Source organism: Triturus cristatus, chromosome 7 (genome assembly GCF_964204655.1).
Source record: "Triturus cristatus chromosome 7, aTriCri1.1, whole genome shotgun sequence".
Lineage (NCBI taxonomy): Eukaryota > Metazoa > Chordata > Amphibia > Caudata > Salamandridae > Triturus > Triturus cristatus.
The window spans coordinates 142,815,939-142,835,299 of NC_140590.1; the positions used below are offsets into that span (position 1 = coordinate 142,815,939).

Consider the following 19,361-nt stretch of genomic DNA (forward strand, 5'->3'; position numbering starts at 1 on the left):
CCTCTATACCTAGGCATGCCACTTTTTCTATTCAAACGGCTTCAGATGGTCCAGAACCAAGCAGCAAGACTGATCCACCAGCGACCCAGATAGCAATCCGCCAGCCCCCTCCTAAAAAAATTACGTGGGCTCCCTATTTCCCAACGCACGCCTTCAAGACGGGATGTCTCATCTTTAAGTCTCTACACAGCCGGAGCCCCAAATGTATTAACTGCCTCCTATCAAGGTACACTCCCTCCCGCAACCTTCGCTCAGTTCATCTCCAGCTGCTAACCGCCCCTGCCTTCAAGATAAAACGTCAGGGAGGCGGTAGGTTTGCATCCCTAGCCCCTAGACTTTGGAACTCTTTCCCACTGGAGATTCGGTCATGTACCAATCTGCTAAGCTTCAGGAAAATGCTCAAGACATGGCTGTTTGCGCAGGTCCATGACTAACCTCATCCGACGGCCCCGGTACACTCTAGAGTTAGCGCCATGAAACCTCCTGGTGTACGTGCGCTGTATAAGTAATTTATAACATAACATAACATTTGAAGAAAGAGAAAATACAAATATGATGTAGTGTTCTTTTTTGATAAGATACAGAGTAAATAAAAAATTAAAACAAACAGAATTAATCTCTTCTCCCACTGTCCGCAACCTGTCCCAATTACCACAATTACAATGGATTTTTATTATTTTATTTTTCATGATGTTTCTTTGTATATCCCTTGTACATTTTTCATACATTACCAACACGTTTCAGATTTTCAGCCCCACCTTGGGTGAAGATATTCAAAGTGTCTTCTCTTGAGAGTCCTGGAAGGGCTTCAACAGGTCTAGCTACAAGAGGTTTAATTATTATCCTTTGGATTCTCCTTGTTGATTATTTTGTTCACATTCACAATCTGTTTAGTCACTATTCCCTGTCAAAATCATGAAAGTTAATATTTGTCTTCGTATTTCCCTATGGACAAATACTTGAACAAACATACAGTATTTTGCCAAATAATCAGTCTTTTTCTAAATGCTTAAGTATGCTCCCATGCACCAATAGCATGGGCTTCTCAGACCAAAGGAAGCGTTATCATAACAGCTGCTGCTTAGTGTCTTCCTAAGGAGAGGCATTTGCCTTATCTGGTATTCTCTCTTACATGCAGTAGTATGTCTACAGAGATTCCCTACACCCTGGATGGACTGCATTAGGTAAAAAAGACCACCGATGCTAAAGTACAGACTACACTTAGATGGATGCTCTATCAAGATGGCCACAATAAACATATATGCGATACGCAGCAGAAGGTGACCAGGGCTTTTATAATTTTGTTCGACCTTCTAACAGTTGATCTTATTTTGAATGGTGATTTTCATCATTTGTGCGCAGTATTTTAATTTGAAATGAAGATATCCATATATGAGACATATAGCTCAATATAATTTTCCTCTGCAGTAACTTGGACGAGTGCATTTTACTGCTAGTACTATTATCCCTTTCTATAAAGGGTGGGCTTCCTACCACCTTTTGTCAAATGACCCCATTCATGTTTGGTGACCTACACTTGTCTCTATCTCTTTCATTCTGCCCCTTTACATGCTGCCACAACAATGCAGGTTGAGTACATGAATTATTGTTGTGGCATTTAGGCATTTTGCACTTACCCTAATGTCTGTAAAAGAGGACAGGGAAACAGGAAACATCTGGATCTCAATAGTTCCCTAATTAGAAATACAATAATGGAAGTGTATGTCTTGTGGCTAGTATTAGTGTACACAGTTCTAGAGTTGGGCATGCCATGGGGCATGCGTAAGGCTCATGACGCGATGCAGGAAGACCAAAACGTTTGTAGAATAGATTGTGACCGTGGTCTCTTATTTTGGACTGACATCAGGTAGCTTCTGAATTGTAAACAATATGAGTGAATTTTACAAGAGGAATATTTCATTGCTTATGCAGCCATTGGTGAGTCCACCCAATCCCTTTGATGTTGCATTACTATTTTGCAAGTTGGAAACGTGTCTAAATTAAACAACAGCTGGGGTTCCCTTTGCCATTCATAAGCTTATGTTCCAAAACCCTGGGCAATTGATTTACTTTCTTTTTATTAAGAACCTCATTAATCTCTAACAGTGCTGCTTGAAACACAAAGGTGCCTTGGTTCTCAAGAAGAACCCATGGGAGCTTGGGCAGTTCTAGGCTCCACAGGGCACAGTGCAAAGTAGAAGACTGTTCTTCCACTTCCTCAAAAAGTCAAAAGATTTATTTTTCAATTCGTAAGCACGGATGAATTATTTCTCTTTGCTCCCATCGACTCACTCTCCCAGTTTGGGTGATAAGTGTGTAGGCCACAGCAGCCCAAGTGTAGCTTCTGCATAACCTGTGCCAGGGCTGTCCGAAAGGTCTTCTGGAAGGAGGAAGAAGAGAAGTAGAAAACCACTGGGTCCACGCTGGCATTGAAAGTACTCAACAGCAGGGCATACACTCTCCATGGGGGGCTTTTCCCTTGTAGGAATCCAATGATATGTGAGATGTTGTAGGGTAAGAAGCAGATGATGAAGTTCAGTAGTGTGGTCACTACTAGGCCAATAGCCCTCTTCTTCCTCTCTTTGTTGATAAAGGGCTGGGCCGTGATGATCCGGACAAAACGAGAATAACAAAATGTAGTGATGACAAGAGGGACAAAAAACAAGACGAGGCACATCTCCAGCCGCACCGGCAGCAGCACAGCCAACTGTTTCTCAGAGAATTTGCTGTAGCACCTTTCAGTGGAGCTGTTGTTGGTAGTGTTCACACGCAGGTTGTACTGCACAATATACACAATGCTGCAGTGTGCTGTGGCTAGTACCCAGATCAAAATGCTAGGCACAACAAAGTACACAGGCCTCCGAAAGAGTTTGTACTTAAGGGGATATGCCACAGCCAAGTAGCGCTCAACACTCACCGCGGAAAGGAACATTGTAGTGAGGTAAATGCTGCTAAAATAGAGGAAGCCAGATAGAGGGCACAAAAAGTAAGGCATGTTCCATCTCATCCCTGAAGATGCCTCCATCATTCTGAAGGGAAGAAAGCAAAGGAGCAGCAGATCAGACACTGTTAGGTTGAGGAGAAGGATGTCCACCGGCACCACTTTCTGGCGAAACTTGGCAATGAATGTGCACAAAGCCACAATATTCAAGGGCAGCCCAGTCACAAAAGTCAAGATGTAGACTGTCAGGAAAAGTTTCTCCGCTCCTGGAAAGTAATCAAACATAGTGAGTTCACCAATGGACAGACACCAACTGGAAACTTGATGTACTAAATATGGGACTTTGCTGACTACACTACTAATAGTGTATGACGAGGAGTTGCCAGTTATCAATTCCACTCACAGCTCCTAGAAAGAGAGAGAAGATACCATCAATTAAAATATAACAAAAGCACACAAAAAAACATTCTAATTAAGCAGAAAAAAAGGATTTTGCGATTACTTTGTGGAAAATCATGTTCCATTGGCAAAATAATGCTAAACACAGGTTTAGTTCAGTTACCAAATACACATTACTGAAAGTGAATGTTTCAATATGGTGAGCAGTTCTTTTCATTAGCTTTTAATCAAAACACCAAAATTCCGCTGCGGGTATTGTGTCTCTGTTGCTGTATGTACAAAAGCAACATTTTTAGCTTCCTTATCCAAAGAGATGTATTTGAAACAGTTTCAAGTTAATGCGCTAAATCTGCATTGTTATGAATATGCAGAACAGTCCATTGTATTAAGTGGCATTCTCATGTTTATGTGCAATTAAAATCATATGCGATTAGGTGGATTAGGATTTAAAAGTTTGATTAGTTTGCTGTACACATAACATTTTACTACCTTTTTACCTTTACAAAATGGCATGTCATGGAACTATGGGGCATATTTACAAGGGCTTTATCTCCGCTTTTTTGGCTTAAAAAGCCAAAAAAGCAGATATAAAACTATCACCCTATTTACAAGAGGGTGCTAACATGCATAATCGCATGTTAGCACCCTTTTACCCAACGCCTCCCTTTGCATCTCTAATGAGATGCAAAGTGGACGTCACTGGGCGTACCCCAGATGGACATCCTTGTAAATATCGCTGATGTTCACATTGCGATATTTACAAGGCTGCCCCAGCATTTTAGCACACGTTAGTTTTTGGAGAAAACTCCTGTTTTCTCCAAAAACTAACGTCTGCTAAAATGTAGACTTATCTATCCCCAACATTGGGGTGGGTTATGCTGATACGACCCCTTGGGTCCTATCAGCAAGGTTATCGCTGTTTTTCAGGGAACATCGCTGGAAAACCAGCGATGTTCCCTGCAAAAGGGCGATAACCTCGCTATCTCTGGAATTTTTATCGCCCTGGAGTAACGCGTTGTTAATAACGTGCTACCAGGGCGATAAATTCCAGAGATAGCTTGCGATAATAAAATTATCGCTAAGCACAGCCAGCGATAATTATCGCTGGCCGTTGATAATATGCCCCCAAGTGCCTTCTTTGTCTCATATTTTATAAGGGATCTGTAAACATTATGCAATTTTCGGATCAGGTTCAGGATATCAGAGGGGAAGAGTGGAGAAAGGATGCACGGCACCCTGGGCTACTGCCCCCCACTCTGAGAAACAACAGAGGACAGAGAGCCCTGAATGGCCTGGGGCCTGGTTCTTGACACTGACAGCTGTCAGTGACCTCTCTTGGTTGGTGTCCTGGTAGACAGAGTTTTCCTTGGGTTTGGGACAGAAGTCAGACTCAAGGGGTTGAATGGGCCACACCACTTTGATATCCTTGGTGGTACTGTCTGCCTACTGGGATGAATATGTGAGTAAGTTAATGTTAGGTGGTGCACAGAGGGCGTCCATAGGTAAGTAGAAGGATTCCCCATGTGTTAGCTTAGTGGCACAAGAGAGCATAGACAAAGGGATCCAACTGGGTTCAGAGAGGCGTAGAACTGGCAAGTACCCCTGCAGTAGTGGGCCATTGTCCATGATCTATTGCCCGAAGCTGGTAAGTCCATCAATTTATTGATTACCCTACCTAGGCTTTACACTGGGGGGGGGTCATGTTGAAAAATGGCCCTCTCTGAATGGTCAGCCTAAACCTTTTGCTTTCCTCATCCTATTTTTCTGACCTCATTTGTTGTGGTTTGGGACTCCAAGCACTTTACCATGGCTGAACAGTGCTAAAGTGCATATGCTTCTCCCCTAAACATGATGCCATTGTTGTATACCTGATTGGCATTTTTGTTGTACTGGTAAGTCCCTTGCAAAGTGGTAAACCGTATACCCAGGGCCTGTAATACAAATTCTACTGGTTGGCTGCAGCACTGATTGTGCCACCCACAGAAGTAGCTGTTCAAACCTGTCTCAGGCCTGCCACTGCAAGCCCTGTGTGTGCCATTTACTGCCACTTTGACTTGCCATTTAAAACTACTTGCCAAGCTTGAAACTACCCTTTTAATACACATAAATCTACCCAAAGATAGGCTCTAGGTAGACCTAAAGGCACAGTGCTTTGTAAATGAAAGGTAGGACATGTACTGGTATGTGTTGAATGTCCTGGTAGTGACAAACAACCAATATTGTTGTTCAATACTGTGAGGCCTACTTCTCTCATAGGTTAGCATTGGGAATTTCTTAATACACTTCTGAGCTGTAATTCCTGATCAGAGAAGAGTGGCTTTTCTTGTTTCATATGTTTGGAATGCCAATGATAAATCGTCCTTACTGGAGAAGTTAGATTTAACATTACTGTTTTAGAAATGCTGCATTGTTTTGTTAGTTTTTTGCTTTGAGAAAGTGGACATTTCTCTGTGCTTATAACTCTGGGTGCTGTGCACCCTGTATCCATTACATGTCTGGGCTGGGTGACAGCTACATTTTGTGCATTCACTTTAGATGACCACAAACACAGGAAGGTAAGACTCATTTGCATACTCAACTGCATTCATCTGCATTCGGATGGGTCTTCGGGCAGGGAAGACTGGGAGGGGCTGACACTTACAATTCAATAGGCAGTGTCTTGTCCACACACAAAGCACGGATTTACCTCCCCCCCCCCATAGATAGATAGGACTGGGTTGAAAGGGATCCTTGTGCACTTCAGAGAGCTGCTTTGAAGTCACCGCCTACATCAAAAGCACTTTTGGGTATAAGTACTGGGTCTCTGACCCCTTAAAATCTGAAAATTTTGGATTTTGAACTGAACCTCTGTGTGAAGGACTGCTCTGCTGCTTAAATGACTTGACTGGACTGCTTTTCTGTAAGAACTGCTTTTCTGCTTGTTACCCTGCTGTCTGTTGCTCCATGACTCTGCCTCCCCTCCAAGTGATCTACAAGAGATCCTGTTTTCCGACGTCTCAGGGACACAAAGGACTTCCTACAATTCTGCTAGGGCTGCTGGACTCTGTCTTCTGTTAGTCCTGCCCTTGCCTGAGGTGCCCCCTACACCCTATGGGCCTCAGAGATGGGTTCTGCAGCTATTCACTACAAAAACCAACACATTGCATCGACTGCTAGAGAAATTCTGCCGCATAGCCCTTCGACGCAGAGCCTGCTAAATGACAGCAGATCCACAGCCTGTGTGGCTAGATGCTTACGCTCTGCGCGGCTCGACGACAACGTATTGCATTTACTTCAACAGAGCTCGACAATGACATGGGACCCCTTTACATGGCTGGACGACGACAAAGTAAGATCTCAATGTCGACAAAAGCTATTTATTCAGCTGGACCTGTTCAGGTACTGTAGCTGGCCTGCTGTCGATCGCGGCAGGCCTGAACTTTGGATTTGAATGGGTCCCTCTCGAACCCAAGTATCCTTTTGACCGACAGTGATTTCTTAGCATTATTTTTGCATTTAACCTTTAAAAATTCATATCTCGACTTCTACTGATTTGATTTTGTTGTTTTGGTCTTATTTTGCTCAGATATATATTCTGTATTATTCTAAACCTTTGTAGAGTCTTTGGGCAATATTATCAAGAATGGCGAAAGCATCATTGCCGCTTTAGCGGCAGTAAACTACTGCTAAAGCAGTGATAAGGGGCTTGATAATATGCCCTTCTGAATTCCAATAGAAGCCGAGGTTCGATGTCCTTCACGCCTGAACCTGGGCTTCTATTGGAATTCACAAGGGCATATTATCAAGCCCCTTATTGCCGCTTTAACGGCAGTTTCCTACCGCTAAAGCGGCGATAATGTTATCGCCATTCTTGATAATATGGCCTTTTTTGTGGTGTATTCATTGTGTTACTGTGTGTGTGTGTGTCTGTTGCACAAACACTTTGCACATTGCTTCTTTAAATAAGCCTGACTGCTAAATGCCAAGCTACCAGAGGGTGAGCACAGGTTATCTTTTAGTGTGTATCTAGCTTACCCCGACTAAAGTGGTGGTTCCTGCCTGGCCTGGGTGTGTACCTCAGCCAAACCAGAAATCCCATTGTAATTGAAGGGTTTGAGTATCATCTGCATATTGGTGGATGAACTCCATGGTGTCAAGACATGTTTCAGATGGAGGCTCCACTTACAGTGAAATCCTACCTGGATCCTTAAGGGATCCCACAGATAACAGGAGAGTGTATAGATATTCTCCTGTTATCTTTCACTATTTGTGATTGGTTTGATAGGTAGGATACAAACCATTTGAGGACTGCACCTCCGATGTCAAAGCATTGGCTGAATTGGGCACTCAGATAAACATGGTCAACAGTGTCAATGGTGGCGTTTAGATGAAAGATAAAAAAGAATACAGATATGGGTCGCAGCCATCAAAAATATGGTGGATGTCTTGAAGGAGTTTGATGGAGGGTGTATCAATAAAATGGCCAGCTTTGAATCCTGACTGGTGAACTGTGGGTACATTAGTTCAATTTATGTGATCATTAAGTTGAAGGGAGGCACATTTTACCAGTGTTTTGCTGAACTAAGGTAGGTTGGTGACAAGTCTGCAGTTAGAAAGAAGTTTCAGGGTAAAAGCTACCTTTACCTCATGTGTACCTAATGTTTTCCTAAGATCTACCTCTGGTTTTACCTTCACCTTCCTTTGCTATGTTTACCTTTATTTCATGTTTTATATTCAACTCTGCTGCAGCATGTCCCTTTAGATGCCGGTATGTGGATGCACTGATGTGTATTTCAATTCTCACCTGATAAAGGAAGATGAGTATTTTGATCAGTCATATCTATAAAAAATACTTGTCCAATGAATGATTACAAATTGTATGATCATACTTGTAGGACTTGGCCACTGGATGTCTCTGTTCAAGAAGCTTCTCACTATATTACAAGTTGTGTCCAGCTCAGGATGAGTTCTGATGGGCCGCCTCATCATTGCAAGGTACCCAGTGAGTTACTTCTGGCTTAATTAGTTCCAAAGGATGGAATATGGCTCCTCTCATAGATTGTCGCTGGGCTGGGCTGGACAGGCTTGTTCCTGATGGGATGGGGTGATTTCTCATGCTTTTATAACGTTAAAGTAATTTATTTGCACAAAACATAGTATGAAACTGTCCCTCATATTTGAGACTACCTTGCTTATTATTGGACTGCAGTTCTGTCAAAAAAGGGCCATTCTAAGAATTGGCTAATTCTACTCTGTTATCCTAAGTACTTTTGGAATTCTGTGAATTTGCCTATTGATCAGAAGGTTGTTTATTTCCCCAGTAGCTCTTTATTGCATTTTACAAAAGAGAAACGTATACACTCAGTAGTGCAATGTGGGTAATTGAGAAACAAGAGCAATTGTACAGTATACATTTCTGTCTCGAAGACCCCCATAGGTGTCCAAGTGTCTCTGGCTCCCTAATATGCACATTCGATCATATCAGTGTCCAGGACCTACTTGCTCTGCTATCAGTGTCCAGGACCTACTTGCTCTGCAAGCAATCAGGCAGAGCCGACTGTGCCTCCTACTCATAAGAACTACTACAGCTTTTCATAGTAACTAAACAGCGATTCCTCTGTGCCAAAGTGAGGCATAACCATTAGTGCCTATTATGTACAATTCTTCCATTGGTGCCCAGTGGAGGCTGGGGAAGCCGTGTTTAATGCCGGCTTCATATTGAGTGAGGGGAAGCGGGAGGACCTCCTCCATCTATCGGTGCTCTCAGAGGAAGGTGTAATTGTAGACAGCTCATGGGAGTGTTGGGGCGGTGTGGGGTGTTGATATGAAGATGAGTGGACTTATTCTGAGGGAACATTCATTTTTCGACTTTTTGCTACTGTTTGATGAATATGTTCCTATTGGGGCCATATCTCACTTGCTGTCAACAACGACTCCTATTCAACAGCTAGCATACTACCATACAATGCATTCAGTGTTATTAGCTGGGACTCTCTGCGCAAGAAGGAGTTCTTCTCCCCACACCTCTTACTGTGCCTGATGACTGGAAAGACCATATGGCTGGAATATATCACTTTTGTGACACAGCGGCATCGTAAACAATGTGCCACGTTGCAACACATTTACAACGTGACACATCTATGGAGATGCATCACGTTGTAAAGCCCTGCGCTACATTATATCTGCGTCAGGTATAATGTATGCAGGGTGGGCGTTCCGACGCAAGAAAGCCTCATAAAAGTGACGCAGTGAAGTCTACAAGATTTCACGGAGTCACTATTACGATGCCACTGCGTCAAACTTTTACGCCTGCTTGAAGCAGGCATAGGGAGTGATGCAGCATAATGAAATAGGCACTCCGAAGCATTGCTAGAGTTGTGTGTGCTTGCGACATGACTCCAGCAATGCGTCTATCAATCCTTGCGCCACGGTGCGCCGCATTGTAAATGTGACGCATTCATGGTGGCGCAAAGGTTTTTTTGTGTGATCCAAATTAACTGGCGCATCTCTGCTGATATGCAGAGATGAGTCAGTTGTTGTAAATCTGCCCCTATGTCTTTATTTTATTTTGGCTCAGGTTGCAGACAGATCAGATTCCTGATTTTTAGGTCTTGTCTAGACAGCGCATGCGGTGTCTTGAAGAGACATGTTGTGTTCTATCTGTTGGTTTCAGCCTACCAAAGTCTTCCCATTTGCCCTCTCCATCGTCTGTTCATATTCTTTGTCACCATTTTTAGCTGCCAAAGTCTTCCCATTTGCTCTCTCCATCGTCTGTTCATATTCTTTGTCACCATTTTTAGGTCTCGCCTAGCGAATGCAGCGCATGCGCTGCTTCGCCTTGGCGAGACTATTGTTGTCGGTTTGGTGCGAGAAGGGAGACAAACCATGTGCGCGCACGGACAGGTGATGTGCACGCGCATGCCGTCTCCTCTCTGCCTCACACGCTCCCACCGCGCGCTCACACGCTCCCACTGCACGCTTGATTCAGCTTTTAGTTTCACTGCGCACTGCAACTATGCAAGACAGACATGCACTTGTTCTGCCGAGGCAGCACTTTCCACAAGGAACTTAAAGTAATACATTTTTCAGTAAAGAGTAAAATTATATACTCATAACTGAACCAATCACAAGAACGAAAAGAAAATTATTTGAAAAAGATATGAGACAGTAACCTGGACACTTGTTTACTTCAGCCGAAGTAAAATTAATTTATTTTTGCGAATAGCAATTTTCTTTACATAAGCATTCAAGGTCAAGTTTTTGACATTGTAGGCACAATAATGGAAAGTGCAAAGGTGAACCCAGTGAAGTGATTATAGCCTTCAAAGTGAAAGATAAGTGAAAAAGAATTCAAGGAAGGTCTTAAAAACAATGAGAGGCATTCAACGATAGCATGAGTTTTTCTCGCTCTCTCTTAGTTTGTGTCGACGACGTTTCAACCCACATTGGATAAGGGGTCTCTTCAGGACAGTTATCTGGGAACTAATGATAAGGATAGTCTGATATTTCCAATTTTCTATATTCAACCACTGATCAGAGCAGGGTTTGGAGGAACTTAGTCAATCCAGCATTTGCAGTAGAACAGTCTTGTTCTTGTCCATCAATTGTAAGCAGCAGAGGGTTAATTAATAAACGATATCTCTGGGCGGCGATTTAAGCGTCTCCATTCATGAATGGAGACGTTATTGCTTACTGCAAAATACCCAGTTCACAGGGACATATGGGTTGCTCTTGTGTTTGGTTATATAGAGGCAGCACTTTCAGCACACTGCGTGCCTGCCGGGACTGGAGATGTGCACACGCGTCCGCTTTGGCCATGCTTGTTTTATATATGGAGGTTCTGGGGTTGGCTTTCCCTCGCCCTGCACTATGCAGTCTGCCTATTGGATAGACAAGGAGATGTTGATTTATCATGCTGGTTTTGTGGCAGCGCTCTCACCCCGCAATCTGTATTTTGAAGTCCTCTCTATTGGCTAGCCTGGTGCTTCTCAGTCCCTCTGAAGCAGCTGCAGATGGTCCGTCGGCTCTAAATTAGTAAATGATGACAATGTCTGTTTTCTAAGTAAATACCGCTCTGCGCCGTTATCGCGGGACTAGCAGTGCGTGCACCGCAGTGTAAATGACCAGAGGATCAGAGGTGTGAGGGCGATAAAGGGTGATATTAACAGCGCTGTTTGCTTATACCGCTCTGTACAGGGACAGGGAGATCAGCGGCGTGAAGGTGTAGCAGAGTGATATCAATTACACTGTTTCCTTATACTACTATTTCCAGTCTCCCTCAGTGACAGGACTCCAAGGGGTCATCGCCTCAGGCTCGTCCTGCCCGTGTTGACACTTGAGGTATGCCAGTTGTGAAATATGAGAGGGCTGTGTTATTTGCGTCTCCATCTCCGTGTCGGTGATGCGTTCTGTGCTCTCCAGGTTTTGTGAAGCAATGTGAAGGAGCTCACTGGCTATCACAGCCCCCCCAACCCTGGGGGATGTGGGGGGCATATTTACCACCCGTGGTTCTGTTCTCATGCAGCACTGCTACTTTATAACCTCTGGAACGGGAATTTTCACACACGGCCCCCTACAAACCCACCCCACCCCACCCCCAGCCCTCCTCACACTTCATGAATAAACTTCACCTCATTAGGGCGCTTTACGTTTACCCTCCCACGGCACTAATGCATTTAAACCCTTGTTTTGCTACTGCAGATGTAGGACACGGTATGAGTGTTTATAGCGGCGTGTCCTGTCAGTTTTACAGTACAGTAATTGATGTGCCTTTGATATGCTTTGCTGCTGAATGAAGTTACAAGAGCATTGCCTCTTGGAGCCCCACACACAGCATAAAATCTGGGTTTTTGACATAGGGTATAGGGAGTATAGGAACAAATTAGTCTACGAAAGATTGCCTCCTCTCCACATTTTACGATCATTGCTTTTTGCTTTATAAAAACAACTCTGGAGCCTGTCAAAATGCAGTTACAATTTAAAATACTTTACAGCATCACTGACACTAAATTAATCCCTTCTTAATTCACAAGGCAGCCTTGGACATTAATCCTCACTGTCTTGTGTCAATCACTGCTTGCAGTCGGCTAAAGATTGCTAAATTGAGATAACAACAGCCTTCCTGTGTGTTCCTCCGTGTGTTTGAATTTGTCTCGGTATGAGTTTTTTTCCTTAAAGTGCCTATCTGTGTGTCTTTGCAAGTTTGTGGCTTTGTGCGTCAGTGTGTGTGAGTGTCTTTGGGTGCCTGCTTTTGTGTGAAAGTGCTTCTGTGGGTAGATTTGTAAGTGTCTTTCCAAATGAGTCTGTGTGCATGTGTCTGCCTGTGTATGCCTATGTGTGTTTGTAGGCGCACCAAATTGTAAACTTGCTATCACCTGTTTCCTGTTTGTAATCTGTAGACAATATCTCAAATGGCACATGTGGTTATGCTGTTAATTTAGACACATTAGTTTATGAAATTATGTGATCAGAGTGATAGAGTTAAAGACACGTTCCCATATTTAAGTAAAGCCCCCCCCCTCTTTACTAACCCTGAGACTCCATGTAATGTTACACATGTTCTGCTGAGTCTATTTGTGGCTGTTCTATTACCAGAATGGTATGATTTTCTAAATTCTGTACTTTTGAAATACGTAAGTAGTGGAGGTACTGATCCTAACAAAAAGCAGAGAAAACAAGCATTTGCAATGCAATAGGTCTCACATTTGCGAGAGTTTAAGCTATTGGCATTGTAAATGACAATGCCTTTTATTTATGTTTTAAAAACCCACACATAAATAAAAGGCATTGTCATTTACAATACCAAGAGCTCAAACTCTCGCAAATGCGAGACCTATTGCATTGCAAATGCTTGTGAAGTTTGAGGTGTCTGCATTTGGAATGGGGTGTCTGTGAAACTACACATCTTCTTGGAGAGGACATTATCGCACAAGTCAGGGGCTCCATAGGGGGTCACCATAGAATGCTGAGGCCAGTATCTGTTGTTGGAGGCGATTGGACTTCATCTGATGACTGGAGAAAGCTGCACAATATGTCTCCTGAGAAGAATTCCTATGAGGTGGACCCAGGGTAGATGTTTGTGTTAAAAGTCCCTTCTGTAAGATCACGAGAGAGGATCCTGCTTCCTGAATCCAGTGGACCTACCCCTGATATTACTTTAGCACAGCTGGAGCGAGCAGGGGACCCACTGATCCTTGGAAATACTGGTAAACCACCAGAAACCCCCTTGAGAAACAGGAGTAGAAGGTAGAATTGCCAGGACGCTGAGACGCTGATAAATGAGGCCACGGATAGGAGTGAATGGTGTGAGTGTGCTAGTATACAAATTACCCTTCTTACCTGTGAGGCCAGGGATCAGCAGGCAGCACCTTAGATACCAAAATGTACATATCTTGTCCCATTCATCCCTAAATAAAGGCATATTTAGCTTCTGGAGATGTTTGCATTTCATTTCAGGAGCTACGAACACAAGCAGAAATCCGCACCATGAATATGTGCAGTGGATGTTTGTAAATGTGCTGTCAGCCTACACTTGGGTATACTTTAGCTTGGCACTGGACCAATTCATCATGCTGTTTGGTGATGATGAAAAAGGCCGAAGGTCATGTGAATAATCAGAAAAGGCTGATGAATGCTCTGCTTTTTGCCAGAAATTGCCTTGTTATGTCTTGGAAATCGGTGGACGGCTCTTTTCTTTTGGAATGTAGAGGGTTGAGAACTACCTGTAGACCTAACATGGCTGACAACATGACCACTTTATTTGAGCAATTACATGTCTGTCAACCTGCTATGCCTCTGTCATTTTCTGTGACTGGGGATTTTTACCTCTACTTTCATTTCCCCCCCCCCCCCTCCCTGGTTATGCCTTAGACCGTACGACATGATGTGCGTCTTTATTTACTCCCCCCCAATATTTTCCATGGTCATTCTTCCACTGAGTGTTCTAAATTAGACGCTGATTAACAAAGTTCAACTTGTGTTCCAATCTTGGGGGCATATTATCAGGAACGGCGTTAAAAGTATCGCCACTTTAGCGGCCGGAAACTGCCGCTAAAGAGGCGATAAGGGGCTTGATAATATGCCGCAGAGAATTCCATTAGAAGCCCATGTTCTGGTGTGAACCTGGGCTTCTATTGGAATTCTCAAGGGCATATTATCAAGGCCATTATCGCCGCTTTAGCGGCAGTTTCCTGCCTCTAAAGCGGCGATAATTTTAACGCCGTTCTTGATAATATGCCCCTTGGACTTTTGTAACCGTGTCCTCTTTGGGATGCATATCCAATGTCCTCAGGAAACCAGGCAATTTTCCGTAGGACTGCTGCCCTCTCGCACGAGAAACAAAACAACTCATGCCCCTTTAATAGACGGGGGCTGTTTTTTTTAAAATTAGTTTTGTTGAAAATGAGTAATTTAGGTCTGCTCTCTTTTGAAGGCCTCCATCCCTGCTTTAGGAATTGGTGAACTCATGTTACAGGCGCTTCCCCATTATTACTGCTCACTTAGGGGCATATCAACAACAACCGGCGATAATTATCTCTAAGCGCACTTAGCGCTAGGATAATTATCGCCGGCTAGCGTGAATTTTTATCTCTGAGATAGCGTGCTATTAGCAACGCTTATCTCAAAAGCGATATAAATCCTCACGCTAACAGGCTAACGTGAGATTATCGCTGGAAACCCAGCGATAATCTCACGTTACCTTGTTGATAGGGACAGGCAAACTTAGCCATGATATCCTCCTTCCACAGGATATCATGGCTAAGTCAGAAAAATACCAGACGTAGAAAAGCAGCGTTAACCGCGGTTAGTGCTGCTTTTTTTGTCTCTAACAGGGTTAGCGACATTCTTGATAATAGGAGAAATGTCGCTTAGCGACATTTCTCCTATTATTTTACTCTGGAACGCCCCCTTTGCATCTCATTAGAGATGCAAGGGGAAGCGTAGAGTAAAAGGGTGCTAACATGCAAATTTGCATGTTAGCACCCTGTTGTTGATAGGGCGCTAGTTTTATCTCTCCTTTTTTGGCTTTTAAAGCCAAAAAAGCAGAGATAAAGCCCTTGTTGATATGCCCCTTATACTTTACTATGCCCTTTACAGGATACCTTCTATATTGTGGCATGAGTATTATGGGAATGCTCACTTCTCTTATCCCAATAACACTTTGAAAGCTAAAACTTCCCGCACATTGTAAAGTCACCGTAGTATATGTACGTTTGTGCAAAGTTTGTAAAGTTGACTAGCTCGAATGTTCAACGGTTCATAAAACTTTTACATGTTACCCAGCGTAATGAAGCTGGCAAGGTTTTCATGAGTACCAGATAAAAGTAACGTTATATTATGTTGTGTTACGGTAATTTATACTGCGCACTGCTACTCATGAGTGTCCTCGCGCGAGAAACCAGTAAAAGAAACAGAATATAACTGGGGGAGATTGTCATTAGGCGAACAGCAGGGTTTTTAGTCTTTTCTTGAACATGGAGGGGTCTTTGATGCTGCATAGTTCAAGGGGGAGAGAATTCCATGCTTCAGGCGCTTTGAAGGATGGAGAGCTACCTCCAATCCTTGTTCACCGAAAGCGAGGGATCGAAGCTAGGCACTGTGAGGCAGAACTCAGATGCCTTCGTGGACTATAGAAACTAAATCGCTTCCTTAAATAGAGGGGCCCTCGGCCATAGAGGGCTGAGTGGGCCATCGTGAGGGCCTTAAATTTCACTCTTTGGGCCACTGGTAGCCAGTGCAGATCCCGCAGACGATGTTTGATGCTGAACCTGCTCGAGATCCCATCAGAGCTCGGGCCGCATTATTCTGGATGACCTGGAGTTTCTTAAGCTGGTATCCTGGTAGGCCAATATAAAGTGCATTGGCATAGTCAAGGCGGCTGAGAATCAGGGTGCGCATGATCATCTCCCTGGGGAGCCTGGGTAATAAAGGAAGAAACTTCCTGAGAGACTTCAATGTACCAAAACATTGACCGGCCAGTTTTTTTACATGTGTGGAGAACCTGAGGTTTTCTTCGAACCAGGCACCCAGGTTCTTCACTGCCTGTCCCAAGGTGCTGGGGAGTGGATATTCTGGTGGCCAAAGTGCTTCCCTGAACTGTGGGGGAAAGGATCCGAATAAGAGGATTTCGGACTTGTCTTCATTGCACTTTAACTGGGCGGCTGCAAGCCATTTGAAGACGGCTGACAGACAGTTTTTAGCTTTCATTGGGGAAATATCTGAGTCCTTCAAAGTGAAGAGGAGCTGGGTGTCATCTGCGTATGCGATGATTTTTGCTCCCAGCTCCTCTGCCAGATAGACCAAAGGGGTGACATATACATTAAAAAGGAGGGGGCTCATAGTAGAGCCCTGAGGTACTCCAATGGTCACCTTTTGTGAATTTGATGAGAAAGGAGTTAGCCACACTTGCTGTGATCTGTCAGCCAAGAATGATTTAATCCAGTCCCATGCAGGGCAGATGACACCAATGTTCGCAAGGCGTTCTAATAGCAGCGGGTGTGGCACCGTGTCGAAGGCCGGCAGAGAGGTCCAATAATATCAGAGCCGCTCTCCCGCCCTCATCCAAGCATTCTCTAATGGCTTCTGCTATTCCCACAAGCGCTGTTTCCGTGCTATAAGTAGCTCTGAACCCTGACTGGGCGGGATGTAATGATCCTGAGGTCTCTACGAAATTGGCCAGCTGCCTAAAGACTGCCTTTTCGCATACCTTGGCAAACGCTGGAAGGAGGGAGATAGGGCGGTAGTCACCGGGGTTGGCCGGGTCAAGAGAAGGTTTTTTAGGTAGAGGGAGGAGTTTGGCCTACTTCCATTCGGGCGGAACTGTGGCAGATTTGGGGGATAAGTTAATGAGTGAATTAACTTCCGGATTAAAAACTTCTGCCACCGCCGCCAGCAGGCGAGAATGGCAAGGGTCAGTGGGCGAACCAGACTTCAGAGATTTCAGAATAGTCAGCGAGTCTTGATGAGCAACAACAGAAAATTCAGACAAAGAGAAGGATGTGTTAAAAACATCATGACTAGGGCTGGCCATGTTCAGGCTTGATTGTCTGGATTTTATCATTGAAGCTGGAAAGTTTCTCACACCAGATGGCTGCTGAAGGCAATGATATCTCCTCTGCCCTCGGCGTCACATAACTTTGCACAATGGAAAAAATGTCCTTGGCATTATAGCGGGACTCAGCTATGCGGTCAGCATAGTGCTGACTTTTGGCCACGTTTATAGAAGCATAGTAGCCTTTCTGGGCCTTACTGAGTGCAATCTTCGTGAGGGGGCAGTTGTCCACTCTCCAGATCCATTCAAATTTTTTACAATATCTTTTTTGCTCTTTAAGCACCTTTGAAAACCAGGGTTTTGATGGAGAGATTGTAACTGGCTTTACGGCGCCAGACAGAGCTAGCTATTCCGCTGCCTGTGAAATCCATCTCTCAAACTTTTTCACCACTCCCTCCAAGCTGGTAGAAGGGGGAAGACAGGAATCTGTCAAGGTAATCTACAAAATGTACAGTTTTCAAATGGCAAAAAACAGCAAAGAATATTTTCTCTGTAATTTAAAGATTAATTATGGCAATTTTCAACCACAGCCAGTGTTTTGCAAACTGATACGCTTCACAGATTCTGGAAGCTTCTAAATGTGTTTCCTGTCATTAACTTTACCCAGGAATTCTAATTTCATTTATTTGGTGTTTAAAAATAAATAAAAATAACTGTAGATTCCACAGATCGCTAATAATAATGCCTAGCTATGGTGGGTTTATGCTGATGGTCTTCAAAGTGGGCAGCAGGTGGCAGCATACATCAACAGTTAAAAACAGCACAGCTTCAAATGGGATATCGACCAACGTGTAAAACATATCAACGCATGAAGACGGCAAGTAAACTGTGTTGTTCTGCATTGGTGACACTTTGATAGCCTGCCCTGGAGAGTGATCAACGTCAGGGCCGGCTTCGGCTTTTGGCACCCGGTGCGACAATCATTTTTGACGCCCCCACTCCACAAGACCGCCTCCTTCAATCCTCTCACTTCCACCGGGCAACAGTGCCCCTCGCCTCTCCAATAATAAATAACTGCTAAACACAGCGTCCCCATCTGAGGTCAGTGCCCTCTCCACAGGCCAGTGCCCAGTCCAGCCGCACCTGTCGAACTGCCCTAAAGCCGGTCCTAAGCATCACAACCACTGTCCGGTCTCTACACCATGGAGGCAGTGCCATACAGAATTTTTTAAGCGAAGTGCTGCTTTGCGCTAGAAAGTAGCAGTATTTGTTGACATATTTAAAACAGAACACAACGCAAAGACATACACAAAACAACACAATGTAAGCATGACTGGGCACAACCTAGACAAAACAACAAGACTACACCACAATATAATACAACATCAATATGCAATACTGCAGCACATCACCACCTAAAAGCACCTCAAGAAATGATGCACAGACATCCCTACCATTGCCAGACTAAAGCTTCATGATAGAACAGTCGAAAAAGTGTTTTGATATGGCCACTGAACTTTGCATAATACACCGGCTACCGAGATAGTGGAGGAATGCCCTTTCTAACATCCTTTTCTACAGACATACCCCACATCTGTGGTATCTCGCCCTCCTGTTGCCACCTTCTCTTCTGTACAGTGGTCAAGCTGCTAGGTGACTTTACATTTTCTAAAAGTAAATATATACACACATGAGCAACTATGTTCTCATCCGCGGCGTTATTGAAGACATTACTGTGAAACATTGAGGGGCAGATTTACAAGCCCCTTGCAACACTTTTATGCCGCCGTTGCGTCACTTTTGTGACGCAGGGGCGGCGTAAACAATGTACCACTATGCAGCATATTAAGTACGTGACGCATCTAGTGAGATGCGTCACGTTGTTAAGCCCTGCGCTACTGCTACATTATCCCTGCGCCAGGTGTAATGTATGCAGGGTGGGCGTTCCATCGCAAGGAAGCCCCGTAAAAGTGAGGCAGTGAAATCTACAAGATTTCACTGAGTCACTTTTACGTCCCTGCTGCGTCAAATCCTTAACCCTGCTTGAAGCAG

The 19,361-nt window shown here is 44.0% G+C and overlaps 1 protein-coding gene across 2 annotated transcripts in view; it reads right to left on the minus strand.

Annotated features, from left to right (window-relative positions):
- Positions 1-663: 663 nt before the first annotated feature.
- The window catches only part of LOC146809057 (free fatty acid receptor 3-like), a 100,834-nt gene continuing 82,136 nt past the window's right edge, over positions 664-19,361 (minus strand). For both annotated transcript variants that reach the window (XM_085615858.1, XM_085615859.1), the window contains exon 2: positions 664-3,349. In XM_085615858.1, coding sequence (XP_085471984.1) covers positions 2,243-3,226 — 984 coding nt within the window. In that variant the 5' untranslated portion in view covers positions 3,227-3,349 and the 3' untranslated portion in view covers positions 664-2,242. The remainder of the gene's footprint in view (positions 3,350-19,361) is intronic.